Consider the following 16,152-nt stretch of genomic DNA (forward strand, 5'->3'; position numbering starts at 1 on the left):
ACTGGACTTCATTCATGTCATATTTTTTTCAATAGAGCACTGGTTTACTGCTGTGCTACTGTTGGAATTTACTACTACTGTGCTACCCACATGTAGGAATGAATAACTTCCTGTGTGTTTTAATATGCATATTGTAACAAAGAACTTCATTACTGAACTAACCATTGGAGTAAACAATTGTATGAGGGAGACTAGATGAGAACATGCTGTACATTACGTATATTTATCACCAGCCATGACTTGTACACATCTTCTCATGTGTCCAGTTTTGGCACTGGTATGGTTTACCAGGAATTTTTTTTAATTCCTATTTCTCAACCCGGATGCAAGCCTTTAGAGAGCAGGCAATAAACGATGGTTTGCATATAGAGAGCAAACAGTGCAGCCTGATTTAAGCAGCTATGGCTTAATCCATTTCCAGTGAAGCCCTCGAAGGAAGGACCAAGGAAGGAACATACAGTCATAGAGTTTGGTTTTGCGCAAACAAACCGTGGGTTTATAGGCACCATATTATCATACTTTAGATAGACAGCTGGCCCCATAAAAACTTACCTTATAAGTCTAGAAATTTTAGTCTTTGACTTATACATGAGTGTATACAATACTGTGTTTCTGCTCACTGTTTCTTTTTCTGTGTGATCGACCCACTTACTAAAACTGAACTGCTTTTCTTTGAGCTGTTTGCCTAATTCTTTCTATGGTGTAGGAGAAAAAGAATGTTAACTTTGTGGGAGCCATCTGAATGTCTTTTCCCCTTAAGGCTGCAATGGTTGATGGATAGCATGGTGGTCTCTGTGGTTTTGTGTAGGTGTATCTCGATTCCGTACCCCCTAATCATGCCCATCACACAATGGGTGAAATTTAATGAAGGGAAAACAAAGCTATCCAGTAAACTTTGTCAGGAAAAGAGCTTCCTCTCATCCATCTGGATCTGACACAGATCTTTTCACCAAACCATTTAGTTGGTTGCCTGCGGGCACACCTCCCGGTCTCTGTTGTTAGGCAACCCGAACAATGTGGCTGCACATGCAGCCTGGGTAACTGGGTTGTCCTTTCTCTTTCCTGAGTAATCGCGTCACGTTTTGCCCTCTTTTCTGGGAATCAAGATGTTCTGTATTTAAGATGCTAGAGAAAGAATTCAAGGAAATTTCCCTTGGCATTTCAGGGAAAGGGTTTTGTTTTTAAAAAAAAGCAATTAAATGGAATTTGGGTTTGAAAACGCAGTTGTTATGCTGTTGAGCTGCTTCCAGTGTATGACTATCTTAAGGCTATGATGGGGTTTTCTTGGCCAGTTTTGGTCAGAAGGGATTTGCCTATGCCTTCCTCTGAGGCTGAGAGAAAGTGGCTTGCCCAAAACCACCCAGTGAGTTTCCATAACCAAACAGGGATTTCAACCTTGTTCTCCAGACCCCAATGCTCAAGCTGGCTCTTTTTATGTGGGACAGGAAGTTTGAAGTAAGATGCTAAGAAATTGCTTCTTGACAAGAGCTGTTAATTGAAGATTTAACAGTGAGGTACTGCTCAAGCTTGCAAAAGCCCCTAATGATGATAATGTTCTGCCTGATAGTAAAATCATGACAAATGAATAGAACTGAGGTATGTAGCATATGTTTTCTGTTCAAAGATCTGTTGCCTGTGTCCCACCCCCATAAAATTCCTAAGTTGATTTGCTTGAAGCAGCGGGAGAAGCCAGGGAACGCGTTGAAGGATTTGTGGGGCTGCAGAGCATAAGGCCTGGATTACAGTGCTTGCCAAGGAATTATGACTCTCTCTGAGGGTGTCAAGAAATGGAATATGTTCCTAGCCCTCATGGTTGCAGAAGGAAACTTGGGGAAAGGCTTACTGTATATATTCATGTATAAGTTGAAAGCAGATTTTGGCACCTAAGTCAAAGGTCATTGCACCTGTCCTTTTCCCATTCAGACATTTTAAAAAGTCCAAAAGTGTCATGGCAGAGAGAGAAGGGGGTTGGTGCTTTTTAAAGGTTTTCTTGGGTTGGACTAGACTCTCACTTTTCCATTGTTGAGTAAGAATTAAGTTAAAGATTGGCCTCTTTTGTGGATAAGAACTAAGGTACTAAAAAAAGAAAGTGCAAAAGCTGAGTTGCAGTTAAACATAAAAAAGCCCCAAGATTATGGCAACCAGACTGATAACTGGCAAATAGAGGGAGAAAACATGGAGGCAATGACAGATTATACTTTTAGGTGCAAAGATTACTTCAGACGCAGATTGCAGCCAGGAAATCAGAAGATGTTTACTTCTAGGGAGGAGAGCAATTACCAATCTCAATAAAATAGTGAAGAGTAGAGACATCACACTGGCAATGAAGGTTCACATATTTAAAGCAATGGCATTCCCCATAGTAACCTATGTATGTGAGAGCTGGACCATAAGGAAGGATGAGTGAAGGAAGATAGACATTTTTGAACTGTGATGTTGGAGGAAAATTCTGAGAGTGCCTTGGACTGCAAGAAGATCAAACCAGTCCATACTCCAGGAAATAATGCCCGACTGCTCACTGGAGGGAAGGATATTAAAGGCAAATAATAAGTACTTAGGCCACATAATGAGAAGACAGAAAAGCTTGGAGAAGAGAATGATGCTGGGGAAATGGAAGGAAACAGGAAGAGGGGCCGACCAAGGGCAAGATGGATGGATGGTATCCTTGACCCTGAAGGAGCTGGGGGTGGCGACGACCGACAGGGAGCTCTTTCGTGGGCTGGTCCATGAGATCGCAAAGAATCAGAAGTGACTGAACGTATAAGCAACAAACAATATTTACATTGATACGTGGATAAGCCAGGTTTTGGGGATCGATTTGTTGACTAAAATTTCTAGATTTATACAGGAAGTATGATTTAGCAAAATATTTCCATCTGTTTTAATTTCCATCTAGCAACAATTTTTTTTCATGTAGTAGAAAAGGAGAACATTTGTTGCCTCCTAGCCATGAATTTAATCACTGAATGTGAAGATAATAGGTTTAAATTACTAGAAGCTGGTTAACTAGAAGCTATTTGTTTATGGGAAGAATCAGCCCTACATTTGCACGACTGATTCTTTGTTTTGAGATTATTGATGATATGTCACAGAAAACTAGTTGCATAGTCTTCATGGGGTCACAAAATTCTGTTTTTGTTGCTTTTTGCAAGTGCAGCTATCTTTCTTGGAAAAGATTTATGTGTGTGCAGGGAAATAAGATTTTTTAAAGTGGAGTAGTGAGATGTGTTTGCAAGTAAGGACAGCTTAATAATAATTCCAGAAAATGGTTTCTTAAGTCAAATCTACCTTGCCCTTTCTAATGACAAAGATGGCCATGTTTACTAGGCTTAAATGTACAGAATGTAGATTATAGTATCAGGAAAAGCTTCCTGCCTTTTGGCTGTAAGAAAGTCATATTAACTAGCCTAGGAAAACTACATGAAGTGGACCATGACCCTTGAGTTTGCTAGATATTTTGACCTACAACTTCCATCTGCCCCTTCACTTATTCAGAATACCTTCATTTGATGTCTTTAGAGAATAATTGAACAGTCTCCTGTTGCTTTTGGTGTTTTAAAAAACCAGCCATTATTTTTCAGGTAAAAGGAAAAAAAAATAGCAAACACTTCCATCACTACTCCAATTTCTGCAGTTGCTAAACTACTGCTGCTCCTTTTCCATTTATTTATCCTCCATTAGCGCTTGTTCGTCATCATTACAAATTAAATAATGTAATTTAAAACCATGTATTTAAATACTTTACATGCAATATTTTAGTTGTAAAGTAGATTTCTACTCAGAAGCTTCATGGGATTTTGAAGCGTCATTGAGTTTTCTTGATCATAGCAGATATGCTTTGAAAGGAAAGTAACTGGAGATCTTTCTTGCTCATGGTTAATTGTTTTAAGGGTTGGGGAGAATTTGGGTTTGTCATAATTCTGAGTGTCCACATTCCAGCAGTGTTTTGACGTTCCATGTAAGATGTAATTCATTTGATACCTTGTTTATTATATATTTGTTTCTCTTTTTCTTTCTCTCCATGATAGGTTCAGCAAGTTGAGAAGCCTTAACCTTTCTAACAATCACTTAGGAGAGTTCCCCTTGGCAGTTTGCAGCATTCCAACCTTGACTGAGCTCAACGTGTCCTGCAATGCACTCAAAAATATTCCAGTAGCTGTCGGTGATATGAACAAGTAAGTACACACTGAAGGATGGCAGGGGCAGCATGAACTCTGGATGTACCAGATTCTTTCAGTAGGTTAAGCAAAAAACATGACTGGGTTGTGGGGAAAGCATGTCTTGAATGTCTTCAGAATGACGCCCTGCATTTCACTTCATAATGAGTTCTTCCTATTGAGAGTAAGTGAAGAGGTTTCTGTCTGGAGACAAGGTTGAGGCAGAGTGGAAACTGCAGTACACATTGGTTGGTGTCAGCTGGGAGAGAGCAAGCTTTCATCACAGTTCGATAGTTTGCTTGGTGTGTCAGTAAAATCACTCATAAAATTTACTTAAATTATAAAGGAGGAGAAATGGAGTTTTCATGGCGGTGAAAGAAAATTTGCTCTGCCATCGTTCTGCCCCAGCATCTTTAATATGGTGAATTCACTATCTTTACACCTCTTGCAAGAGAGAACAACATACTTTTATATTTTCCACAAGCAAATTTGTTTGTCATTCAGCAACATTTCTGGATTGAAAACTTTAATATGATAGGGAGGCATGTCACCTTAAATTTGTGCAAGGGACCTGTGCCAGAGATTCACAGTAAGCTTGCTGTTGGTCATAGAAAGTAGAGGCAGTTTTAATTCAGATTGAGAGCTAAAAGGTGTGTGTTTTTAGATTTCCCTGAAGAAGGGAAGTTATTTTCTGAAGCACGATGTGCCTTAATAACATTTGGCACTCTTTGAGAATTCATTTCTTGCATATTTTTTCAGTCAGAGATATAGCAATACCTTCTGTCAAATAGACTGAGTTGGCATTAAGAGAAATGAAATGCAACTAAGCTGTCTGTATCTGCATACTTCCCTATCACTAATGGTACACAGACTGCTTCTGTCAAATAGTTGGGTCCTTTTGCAGAACTTTTAGTTTATTTGCATTTCTCTTGTGATCCTGGTTTAGACCTTGCTTTTGGTCTATGTTCTGATAGTAGATTTCTTGTATAGCCACCATTGACACCATTCAGAATGAGAATTCCTTGATATAAGAGTATCTCTATTTCAGCGGTAGACAGCTGGTTTCCTGTTTAATCTGTGTTAACACAGCTTGTATTGAAGCCATTCCTGTGTGATATTCTGATTCATGCAGGTCCATCCTGATTTGTTGGGTTGCTTGTAGTAATATAAGTAGACTCTTGCCCTTCCCAAACAAATCTAACAAGGGACTGGTGCAGTGGGCGAAGGAGGTAATCAGTGCATCTTTATTAATGTGTTCCAGCTTGCCTAAAGAAGGTAGTTTTGAGGTCTTTATTGAAAAAGCCATCCCCTCTCTCTATGTTGTATAACACTATGTAACAAAATTTGAAAAAATCTGTTCCTGGTTTAAAAGTGTTATTTTTTGTTTAATTGTGTGGCACTTACTTTGAAATTATAAATTATTATTTATAATAATTTATAAATATATAATATATTGTATGCACATATAATATTGATAATAATATTATAATGGAATACAATATTATACTAATAATACAATATAATATTAATTATATATTATATATTAAATGTAATATTACTAATAATATTACAATATAATGATATAGTACAATATAGTAATTTAATGCTTATATTGTGCTATGCTAATAATATATTGTATGTTCATTTGATTTGTAAGCCGCTCTGAGTCCCCTTCGGGGTGAGAAGAGCGGGATATAAATGTAATAAATAAATAAAGTAGTTGTTAATCTCCAGAAACTTCATTTGTGTGGCTGCTAGAAACTCTGTTGCATTGGTTGAGATATTCATTGAATATCATTTGCTGTAAAGATGGATTTATGAACAAGGTAAGATATTTTTATTATTTATATCCTTCCTCTGTCCTTCTGTTTCAACAGTTTGCAGACTTTCTTGCTGGATGGGAACTTCCTCCAGAGCCTTCCTGTTGAATTGGAAAGGATGCACCAGCTTAGCTATCTTGGTCTTTCTTTCAATGAATTCACTGACATTCCTGAAATATTGGAGAAGCTGCCTGCCATGGATAAACTTTGTATGTCTGGAAACTGCCTGGAGACACTCAACCTGCAGACATTGAGGAGGATGCCACACATTAAACACATAGATCTAAGGTAGGTTGCAAACAATGAGATAATGAATAGACCTCATTGTGAAGAAGCTGTTTTAGAAAAAAGCAATAGGATATATTGGCCATAGACATGTGCGCAAAATTCGTTCTTATCGTTTTTTCCATGTCTTTCGTGTTAAAAAGAAACAGAGCCCCCCCCCCCCCCCCAATATGAAACTCAGCTCAACACAAAAGCCTGCTTTTGTGTGGAGCCGAAATTTCATGCATGCACACTTCTTCTCTTTCTCCTCCTCCCTACCTCCCTCGCATCCTCAATTCCCCGCATTCACTCATGGGAGTCATGGCCAGGCAGCCCCACATCCGGACCTCAGCATCAGGACAGAAGGAAGCCCCTTTCTTCTTTCCAGGCGTTTGTGTGGGGGGGGTGTGACTGTGCCGGTACTCAGCTGCAGGCAGGCATTGAGAGGTGAGTGTGCCCTTTCCAGGCCTTTGAAAAGTACAGTATGAATGTGTGCTCTTTCCAGGCCTGCCTGTGCCCCGCCACACACACACTTTCTTTCCAGGAAGAGTGTGTATGTGTGGCGTGGGGCATGCAGGCAGGGAGGAGGAGGAAGAGAAAGTGCAGTGCCCGCCAGGCAGCCGAACGCCTCAGAAAGGGGAGTCAGTAGGTGGGAAGCCTCCCCCGTAATGGGGCGATTTTCGGGCCCCCGAAACAAAACAATAGAAAACAACCCTCCAAATTTCGGGAGGCTTTCCGAAAATGGATAGGACCCCATGATGAAAGCCGAAAACTAAACAGGACAAGTTTTTACCCGAATGCACACCACTAATCGGCCACCATTTTTTAAACTTTCACTATTAGGACTCACAGTTCATCGGCACTTTTCCATGTTATTAATAAAAATGTCATGTTTGTACGTTAAAACCAGAGCATAATTTTTAAATTTAAAACAGTAAAATGTCAAAATTATTAATATTAATTCAACATTATTAAATATAAAACAAGAATTGCTATCATAATCTTCTCTGGGAACTGACATAATCCAGTGAAAATTTACCAGTTTCTTCTGAGAAGATGAATAGGGAGCTGTTCTGGGCAAGTTCTTGAAATAGCATGTAGTGGTTCCAGAGAGGGACATTTAAAAGATGATATTGATGCCAAAATGTTTTTCTTGGGTGTCAAGACCTTTGGAGAGTTGTTGGGTGAAGGACCACACTGACTTCCCACAAAGACCCACCTAGATTCGGATCTATAGTTAACTCTTTAACCACTTTTACTTTTGCACATAGATTCTGTGAAGAAGGCATGTGGTACATTTTAGGTGAAGAGAGTACATTATTTTTAATGCCGTACATTTGCTGTTCAGTGCATCCAGTGCTTTCATTACACCCCAAAGCCTTGTTTTGGTTGTGTGATTTAATTGATCATGTCAGCTCCAGCACTGAGAATAAATAGAAATCTTCAGAGTACAATGAAATTGTCCAAGTGGCTGCTTTTTATCGATCAACTTAATTTCTGCATTATATTAAAGGCTGAGCAAGTCAAGTTCTTTTTGCCCACTTTTGCTGATGATAATATAGACATGTATGATTGCTCCCCACTTGTATTCTGAAAGCTGAGTCACCTTCTCAGAATATAGATGGAGTACCCAAGTCTCATAATGCCCATTTTGCTTAAAGAATTTCAGCAAATTCATGTAGAATCATCCCTGTTGTGAGACCCTTGCAGCAGTATAACCCAGAATATCAAGGCAGGAAATCCCACAACATCTGCTTTGTACTGAAATGTATGGCAGTGTGGACTCAGATAACTCAGTTCAAAGTAGATATTGTGGGATTTCCTGCCTTGATATTCTGGTTATATGGCTGTGTGGAAGGGCCCTAAGTCTTAATTGCATTACCTTCTCAAAAGTATGCATGCTGAAATACTTGCAAAGTTTTATGTTGTTGATTTTCTTTATTAATTTATTGTTCTAACTTTCTACAATTTAAGGAATTTATTGCTCTGTTTTAGCTTTATTCTTTAAAATTTTCAAGTTTAATGAATTATCAAAACAACAAACAAACCAAATCAGCAATCCCAGCTAAATTTTGTGAGTGAGCAGAAATTCAGAAATATATTAGTGATTATTTACAATCACTTATAATATACATAGATCAAAGTCCAGCTGTGTTTCTTTTCCCCAATGATGGAGTCAATTTCCTTTCTTGATGAATGGAAGCTCAGCTGGAGTTCTTCACTTCTCTCGACAGAGGAAGGAGGTGACCTCCTTTTTCTCTGCATAAGAAGGAGATATGACTTCCTTTCTTGATGGAGAGAGGTGTCTGGCTCCAAGCAGTTGGGCTTCTTGCCAGATTTGCTCCCTGAAGAAGCAGTTGCTTTTGGGGCGCATTTGTGGCCCCCCAATACCCTTGTCTTAATTCACGGAAGTGGTTTTTACATATAACTGAAACCATGGAACACAAACTCGTATAATTTGCGGGCCTACTCCATGTCCTATGAGAGGTGTACAGTTAGTGAGAGATAACGATTGTAGGCTTCGTTTGGCTTTTCATGGGCTTTTCATCTCTTGAGTTTAATGGCAAGTGAGTACAGGGTGTTATATCATTCTAAACGGTAAGTGTCATTACATGGAATCCACAGGTATGTTAGCATAACGCTATGTAACAACATTAGGGGGGGGGGGAATCTGTTCCTGGCTTAAAAAGTGTTACTGTATTCCTGTTTAACTGTGCAGTACTTACATTGAAAGTAGTAGTTATACTGCAGAAACTTTGTTTTTGTGGCTGCCACAAACTATCTTAAGTTGGTTGAAATTTGATATATTCATGGGAAAACTATAGCAAAAAGTGCTGCAGGATGTCCCGCACCAAAATGTGTAGTGGCTGGTTTTATCAAAGAGCCAATCCTTTTGCTTGCCAGCCTTTTAATAATCCAAATGAATGTCCCTATATCTTAGTTTTCTTTCTTTCCCCCACTCTTACCCCAGGTTAAATGTAATCAGGAGGCTAGTGACGGACAAAGCTGACTTCCTACATCACGTGACCCAGCTTGACCTTCGGGACAATAAACTTGGTGAGCTAGATGCCACCATCTTCAATAATGTTGAAATACTGCACTGTGAAAGAAACCAGCTGGTAACCCTCAAAATCAGCGGATACCTACTGAAAGCTCTTTATGCCACTGCAAATGGTACGTTATCAACTTTTAAGCCTGCAAAATTGTTCTTCACTTCAACATTCTTCTGTCTCTTTCATTACAGAAGGGACACTGTTAGTCACTATTCTGCTACTGTTTACCCTGGCAATGAAAGTGGTTGTGAACTGGCTAGAACTTGTAAGCAGCAACATCAATGCTAGGTTGGCTCATAGGTCGCAAGCATCAGGTAGTACTAAAAACTGTGTGTAGATAGATAGTTTCTTCTATTGTTATATAATATTTCAATTGCTGTAGCTGAATGTAGCAGGAAGACTTGTGGGTCTTTGCTGTGATTACACTGAGCAACTTGTAGAAATTAAGCAAATGAAGTGGGTTTGTATGGCCTTATTTTGTTCAACACTGCCTCTACTGGTCATGGGAAAGATTTGTGTTCGACTTTTTAGTCTCTGTTTTGGCTGGAAATCCTGATAAACTGACTGAAATAGATAACAGGATTCAGAGGTTTAAGCAAACCACAGGCAGACTTTCAATTATTTTTCCTTCTGTCTTCATCCTCAAGGCAATTGATGCAGCAGCTGGTACAGGTGCAGGTTCTAGGTTCATGAACCATATCATGATTCATTGCCTGGCCTCTCACCTCTTTTTTCTTTAAAAAAAAACAATTCCTGTTATATAAGACTCTCATTCTAAAGCTCCATGTGTACAACTTTATAACTGAACTTTGGAATGAATTGCAATAAGAGGCAGCATAACCAGAGTTTGAATTGTTTTTATTGTTTCAAGGTGAAAAACTGAATGCCACAGCTCTGGAACATAACTGGGGGTTATGCTTTCTTGGTTCACTACATGAAAACTGTTTTGGCTAATGTCATGGTTTGAAGGCTTAATGTGAGATCAGGTGGGTGCTTGGGTAGGCTGCTTGGGTAGAATTGAAAGTCAATAAAACAGTGTTACTTGAGATGTTTTAAAAATACCTTAGGTGATCAGCTGAAGCATTATTGATTTATCAAAGTGTTAGTTCTCTTCAAGGAGATAAACTTGTTCTGGGTTATATCACTACAGAAGTCTGTAGTCGGGGGCTGATACGATTTAACCGTGTGTTTACAACTTGCACATGTACACACACAAATACAAGCACTCACATACATGTAGAAAATCAGGTATTGGGAGAATAGAAGAAATCGTTTTTCTGTGATTTGAGGGGATTATAGAAAGGAGGGAGAAGATGATAATGCTGGGGAAAATGGAAGGAAAAAGGAAGAAGGGCCAACGAAGGACAAGATGGATGGATGGATGGTATCCTTGAAGTGACTGGCTTGATCTTGAAGGAGCTGTGGGTGGCTACGGCCGACAGGGAGCTCTTGTGTGGGCTAGTTCATGAGGTCACGAAGAGTCAGAAGCGACTGAACGAATAAACAACAACAACAACATAGAAAGGAGAAAAATTCTTTCACATCAGAGCTAAGTTTCCTTTATATGGTGTGATGTACATATTGAAGTTCTTTCAATACTGTAAAGGATACAGCCAATTCAACACTCAGGCCATAGCAAATAAGTGTTGTTGTTGTTTTTTTTAAAGTATATTATCTGTGTTTTGTTCCAGAACTTGTTCACCTTGATGTGTATCCAGTTCCAAATTATCTGACTTACATGGATGTTTCTAGGTGAGCATAATACCTATTACAATGCTATATCTCCTCTCTTGGATTTAAGTTACAATGGCCAAGGGAAAAGGCTGCCACATTTCTAAAATTGCTAAAGAAAAAGAGATGCAACTAAGTAGGGTTAGTGATCAGGACTGAGTCATGAGTTACAGAAGCTTACCATGTGACTCTTTTTCCCTTGCTCCCTGAACATTGTGTGTGTGTGTGTGTGTGTGTGTGTGTGTGTGTGTTCCTTCAAGTACCTGTTGACTTATAGTGATCCAATAAATTTCATTGGGTTTTCTTAAGCAAAGAATTAAGCACTCCATATAATCATTGCCTTTGCCAGGAGAAAATGAGCCGTAGATGTTCCTCAATACATATTGGGATCCACCAGAACCACCATTATTTTTTATGTTTGCATTAGCTTTTGGGTAAGCCAGAACAAGAAAAGAGGAAGCAAAACTTTTTAATGGGTTGGCTTGTTTGGGGTGGTCTATATGCAACTTCTAGAGCTGGAGGGGTTCCTACTTGATTTTTCTTGCCAGCCCAACTGGCCTATGGGTTGAGGAATGGGAGGTGGGAGTTGTGGGAGTTGATTGGAATCCATGGTCCCTTGGCTTCGAAAGCAGTCCTTTCCTCACCATTAATAATTGCAGTGTAGTTTGCTTGGGAGATAGAAATGACTTTCCTCTCCACCAATAAATTAGTGATAGGTTTCTTAACTTTGCTGTTTTGGCCATAATGTCCGAGCACCCGATCAGCATCTCCCAAAGCAATTACTTTATTTTCAGTTCTGAAATGGGAAATGGAATGTCAGTGGACAGTAAAAGAGATTTAAAGATGGGTTTAAAGCTAACCGTAAAAAATGTGGCATAAACACAGAGAACTGGGAAGTCCTGGCACTTGAGTGTTCTAACTGGAGGTCAGTTGTTACCAACGGTGGTATAGATTTTGAGGGATAGAAAGCAAAGTGGAGAAACATGCTGAGAGTAAGGCACATCAAGTAAACCCTTGTCAGGACCGCCTTCCATCTGGAAATAGATGTCTTCACTGTGGAAGACCATGAGGATCCAGAAAAAGTCCCTACAGTCATCGCCAAGACTCTGTCCTCATACCTGGTCACGAGTGATCACCTATAGCTATAGAAACACACATACATCTAATGTTCAAGGACAAAAAAGTCACAAATTGCCATGTATGTGTGCATAACTACAAAAATACATTGACTAGGTGGCTCAGTTCCATTTAAAACCTTGACTATAATGTCTGTTCTATACTAAGTAGCTGAGCTGCATGTGCATTCAAGAACCGGAGACACCTAGCTGCCTGACACTATATCCAGTGCATTTCTTACATTTATACTTAACACTTTTGCTCCACATAAGCCACCCCTTCCCAGCTACTTTAAAAGCTTTCTCTTTCAAAAAAAAAAGGCTGAAAATGGAAGGGAAGTGACAACACTTCTGGTAATATAAAATGTACTGCTGTACCCCTTGGAGGGGCTGCAGGTTGTAAAATGATCTCAGCGCAGCCCACTCTGCTTTAGAGTGTACCATAAATTAAATGTGGGCTTATGCCTAAAGTAGAAGTGAGCAAAGCCACCCTCCAGAAGGAAGTGCTTATCTTGTTTACAGATTCTCCTTGAATCACAGGGCTTCATCTACTGTGAAGAAGGAAAGCTCCTTACACATGATAATGTCTAACCTCAGGTTGTAAAAGCAGGTCTTTAGCAAGATAAGGAGGAAGCAGAAGGCACAGAGACACTTGTACTGCTTCCTTTTATCTGCCCTGGTCACTTCATCCCCCCATCTTTCCCTTGTAACATCCACTAGAGATATTTTCAAGCATCACTACAAAAAGATCCCAAAACAACCACTGATTAAAGGGGAAGACATTCCATTTCCATGTATGTTTTCATGTATCTGATCAGAGCGGGCAGATGTTATCGGTGCCTGCTGGACTTGTGCACCAAGATTAAAGGACGATATGCTAAATGGCGGAGATCATTTGTACTCTGGAGCAGTGGTGCTTTAAAAAAAAAGATCAAGCTTTGGTTTGCCATTAAAAAAAACAAGCAACTGTTATGTCTAAATGAGCACTGAAGAGACAAGGGTGTTGCCTGAGGGTGTTGCCAGGAACTTGAAGCATACAAGCGCATGAGTCAGTAGAATCGCATGCCAGAATCTCATCAGTACATTTGCATGGATAAGTAATAGTAATTTATTGAGGGAAAAGCAATGTTTCCCTATTTCTACAAGCCATAGTAATGAGGGATGTTTGATTTTACAATATCCCTGTGACGCTTTTAGTGGCTTTTTTTTTTCATAATATGCATATTGAAAAGGTCTATGATGCATGCATTTTTCCCCTAGAGGAACATTTTAGAATAACATGGTATCTTTCCCCGCGAGCCCTTTAATGAAAAATATATTTGAATATAATTAATACAAATACTCTGAGCCTCTCTGTAAACTCTGAAAGCCTCTTCAGGCATAAGTAGAACCCTTTAAAACTTCTTTTTAATTTTTTGCATCTGATATTCTGCTGGAAAACTGTACTCAAGGTAACTGCATAAACCTGCATCTGTCTAACCTCCAATAAAAACTGTACATATAAGAGTCTAGGTTAAGCAATGAAGGAATGTATGTGGCATATATTCTGAAATCTTCAGAAGAGTTTTTATTAGTGAACTGTACTGCTCTTTAACTGCTTTGAATTTTTCTTGTTTAAATCACTGTTTTAAATATGTTGATGATAATGTATAACATGGCTTTACTGTGTGATGCATCTTTCCATTTTGTAAGGAGCCTTGATCCCAGTTCTGGGGGGGAAAGCACAATGCAAAATAAAGAGGTTGCATTAGGGCAGAGCTATAGGCCTAAGCCTTGTGTAAACATTTCTCAGATAGAATAAGACAATGCTAGGAAACTTTTATCAGTTAGTTGGCTTTCTTACAACCCAGTGAAATAATCCCCAGACATTAGCTGTCATTTCCATATACTATATTGTCATCCAAGGTGTATGGTCCTTCAAATCTTCCTCAGTCTGATTGAATTATATCTTTAATGTTCCCATGGGGTTGTCTCTTGAGAAAATGGTGTGTTGGAAAGTGCTTAAGCAAAGTGATTTACTTATTTTTTTTTAAAGCCCACACTTCTTCCTTTTCATTCCAATTATATTTTTAAAAATGGGGGAGAGGGGGAAAATAAGGGAAAGATCCTTTAAAAAAAACCCTAGGTGTTTATATACTAAAGGATAGGGTGCCTGTGTCTCTCCATTGGAGATATTTAATTCCAGTTCCCAAAAGCCTCTGCTGGCCTGACTAGTGGAAAGGGATTGGGAATTCATCACTTGAGCAGTTCGTCAGGAATTGGCTTAAATAACAAAATCATGACTTTATCATGAAGTTTGATTCCTACATCCCTAGTTCAGTGTATATAAGAGTAGTTTGTTTCCATATCTCCTGATTTTGTGTGTGTCTTCATTCATTTTTCTGACTCTTGTATAGAAACCACCTTGAGAGCCTTCCTGAGTGGGTTTGTGACAGCAGAAAGTTGGAAGTGCTGGATCTTGGCCACAATCAAATACGGGAACTACCTGCTCGGTGAGTCCTACGAATAAATTTACACAACCAGGAATGGGATACAGAAATTGGGCATAATTGCTAAGTCAGTGTTTAGCTTGGTTCAATGATGGATGATAGTGTGTTGCTTTGTTATATCTTCGGTTTGATGTTTTTTTAGACTCCAGGGGTAGTCATTGTGTCATAAACGTCATTTCAGCCTTTCTTCTTCGCTTTCACTCAAAAGTTAAAACACACAGTCTTCCTGATTTCCAAGCAGAAATGTTTTAAAGCAGCTGTTGAAAATTGTGGATCTCTGCTCCGCAAATATTGAAATAATTTTGCCACTTGCTAAAAAAATTAAAAATCATTGTAGGGTGTTCTAAAAAGCCCAAGGGTATGAATGGAGAAACAAATCTATGACTAGGTGCTAAAAACAGAATCTCTGCCATTTTAAAAAAAAAGATTGCTTAACAAATGGATTATGTGGTGGATGGTTGTGGAGTAAAAGGTTGCAGGATGATGGTCATCTCATGATGGATTGTGTTCCAAGGTGCTTAGCCTACAAACGTATTGTAAATGTAGACCTGGTTTGAACTTGTTTATATTTCAGTTTCAGAGATACCAAAACATTCATATCTGTTTGTAGAAGGAGTCAGATATATGTGCCATATGGGGCCATATGGGGCCCGCAAATGGGCGAAACATGGTGTGTCATAATGGAGAATAGAAGGCAGGATAAAATGCATTAGGATAAAGATGTCATACCAGGTGTGACATTGATTTATTGTTTCAGGTTCTTAATTTATCACCCAAATGAAATTTCACAAGCATTGTGCACTGAATAATTAGGCAGGCCGATCATTAGAATCAGATCTTAGCAAGTTGCAGGAGGATCCTATTTTTTACATTCTAGAAACTTGCTCCTTCCAGATTTGTTGAGTCAAAGCTTTCATCCCAATACATTTGGAGGGTGGGGAACGAGAGATCAGTATGTGGACATCTTGAACCCCTTCCCTATCTGTTTGTTTATTTATTTATGGGACCCAAGATTACCGTTGTGGTTATGGTAGAATGTCTGGGAACAGAAAAGAATTTGGCAGCTTAAAAGTAAAGCCTGAACATACTGGGAGTTTTTTTCTTATTTATTTTTGGTATTTTGGATTTTTTTTCCTAACCTAGCAACTTCCTCAGGTTTGCTTACTTTACTTGGCTTATTTGTTGGTCAAAAGGAGGGAAGAACTGAAGCTGCAGCCACCCAGGAGCTTGGTAGATTTCAGTAGGCATTGATCACATGCTATTTTTATAAAGATCAGAAATAATCTATGAAATGTGACAAACTCAACATAATGAGTTGAATGACTGGTCCCATACTTTGATTTCATGTAAGACTACAGAATGTGTGCAAACCTGACTTCTGGATCTTGGCTTATGGCTTCTCTACTTGGTCCAGGCAAACTAAACGAATAGACCATGGGTCCAATATTATTTCCACCATTGATAGCAGTTCTCCATTGATTCAAGTGTTCCTGTCATCTTTTTTTTAAAAAAGTGAAGATGCA

The 16,152-nt window shown here is 39.0% G+C and overlaps 2 protein-coding genes across 2 annotated transcripts in view; both read left to right on the top strand.

The window, feature by feature from the left end:
• The window catches only part of phlpp1 (PH domain and leucine rich repeat protein phosphatase 1), a 184,853-nt gene that overhangs the window by 127,613 nt on the left and 41,088 nt on the right, over positions 1-16,152 (top strand). Inside the window, exons 5-9 of the mRNA XM_062977656.1 lie at positions 4,029-4,175; positions 6,035-6,265; positions 9,213-9,415; positions 10,986-11,046; positions 14,537-14,632. Coding sequence (XP_062833726.1) covers positions 4,029-4,175; positions 6,035-6,265; positions 9,213-9,415; positions 10,986-11,046; positions 14,537-14,632 — 738 coding nt within the window. The remainder of the gene's footprint in view (positions 1-4,028; positions 4,176-6,034; positions 6,266-9,212; positions 9,416-10,985; positions 11,047-14,536; positions 14,633-16,152) is intronic.
• Positions 1-16,152, top strand: part of LOC100559144 (serpin B12) — a 502,967-nt gene that overhangs the window by 286 nt on the left and 486,529 nt on the right. The gene's annotated exons all lie outside the window — the stretch shown is intronic.

The sequence above is a fragment of the Anolis carolinensis genome, chromosome 4 (assembly GCF_035594765.1).
Source record: "Anolis carolinensis isolate JA03-04 chromosome 4, rAnoCar3.1.pri, whole genome shotgun sequence".
Classification (NCBI taxonomy): Eukaryota; Metazoa; Chordata; class Lepidosauria; order Squamata; family Dactyloidae; genus Anolis; species Anolis carolinensis.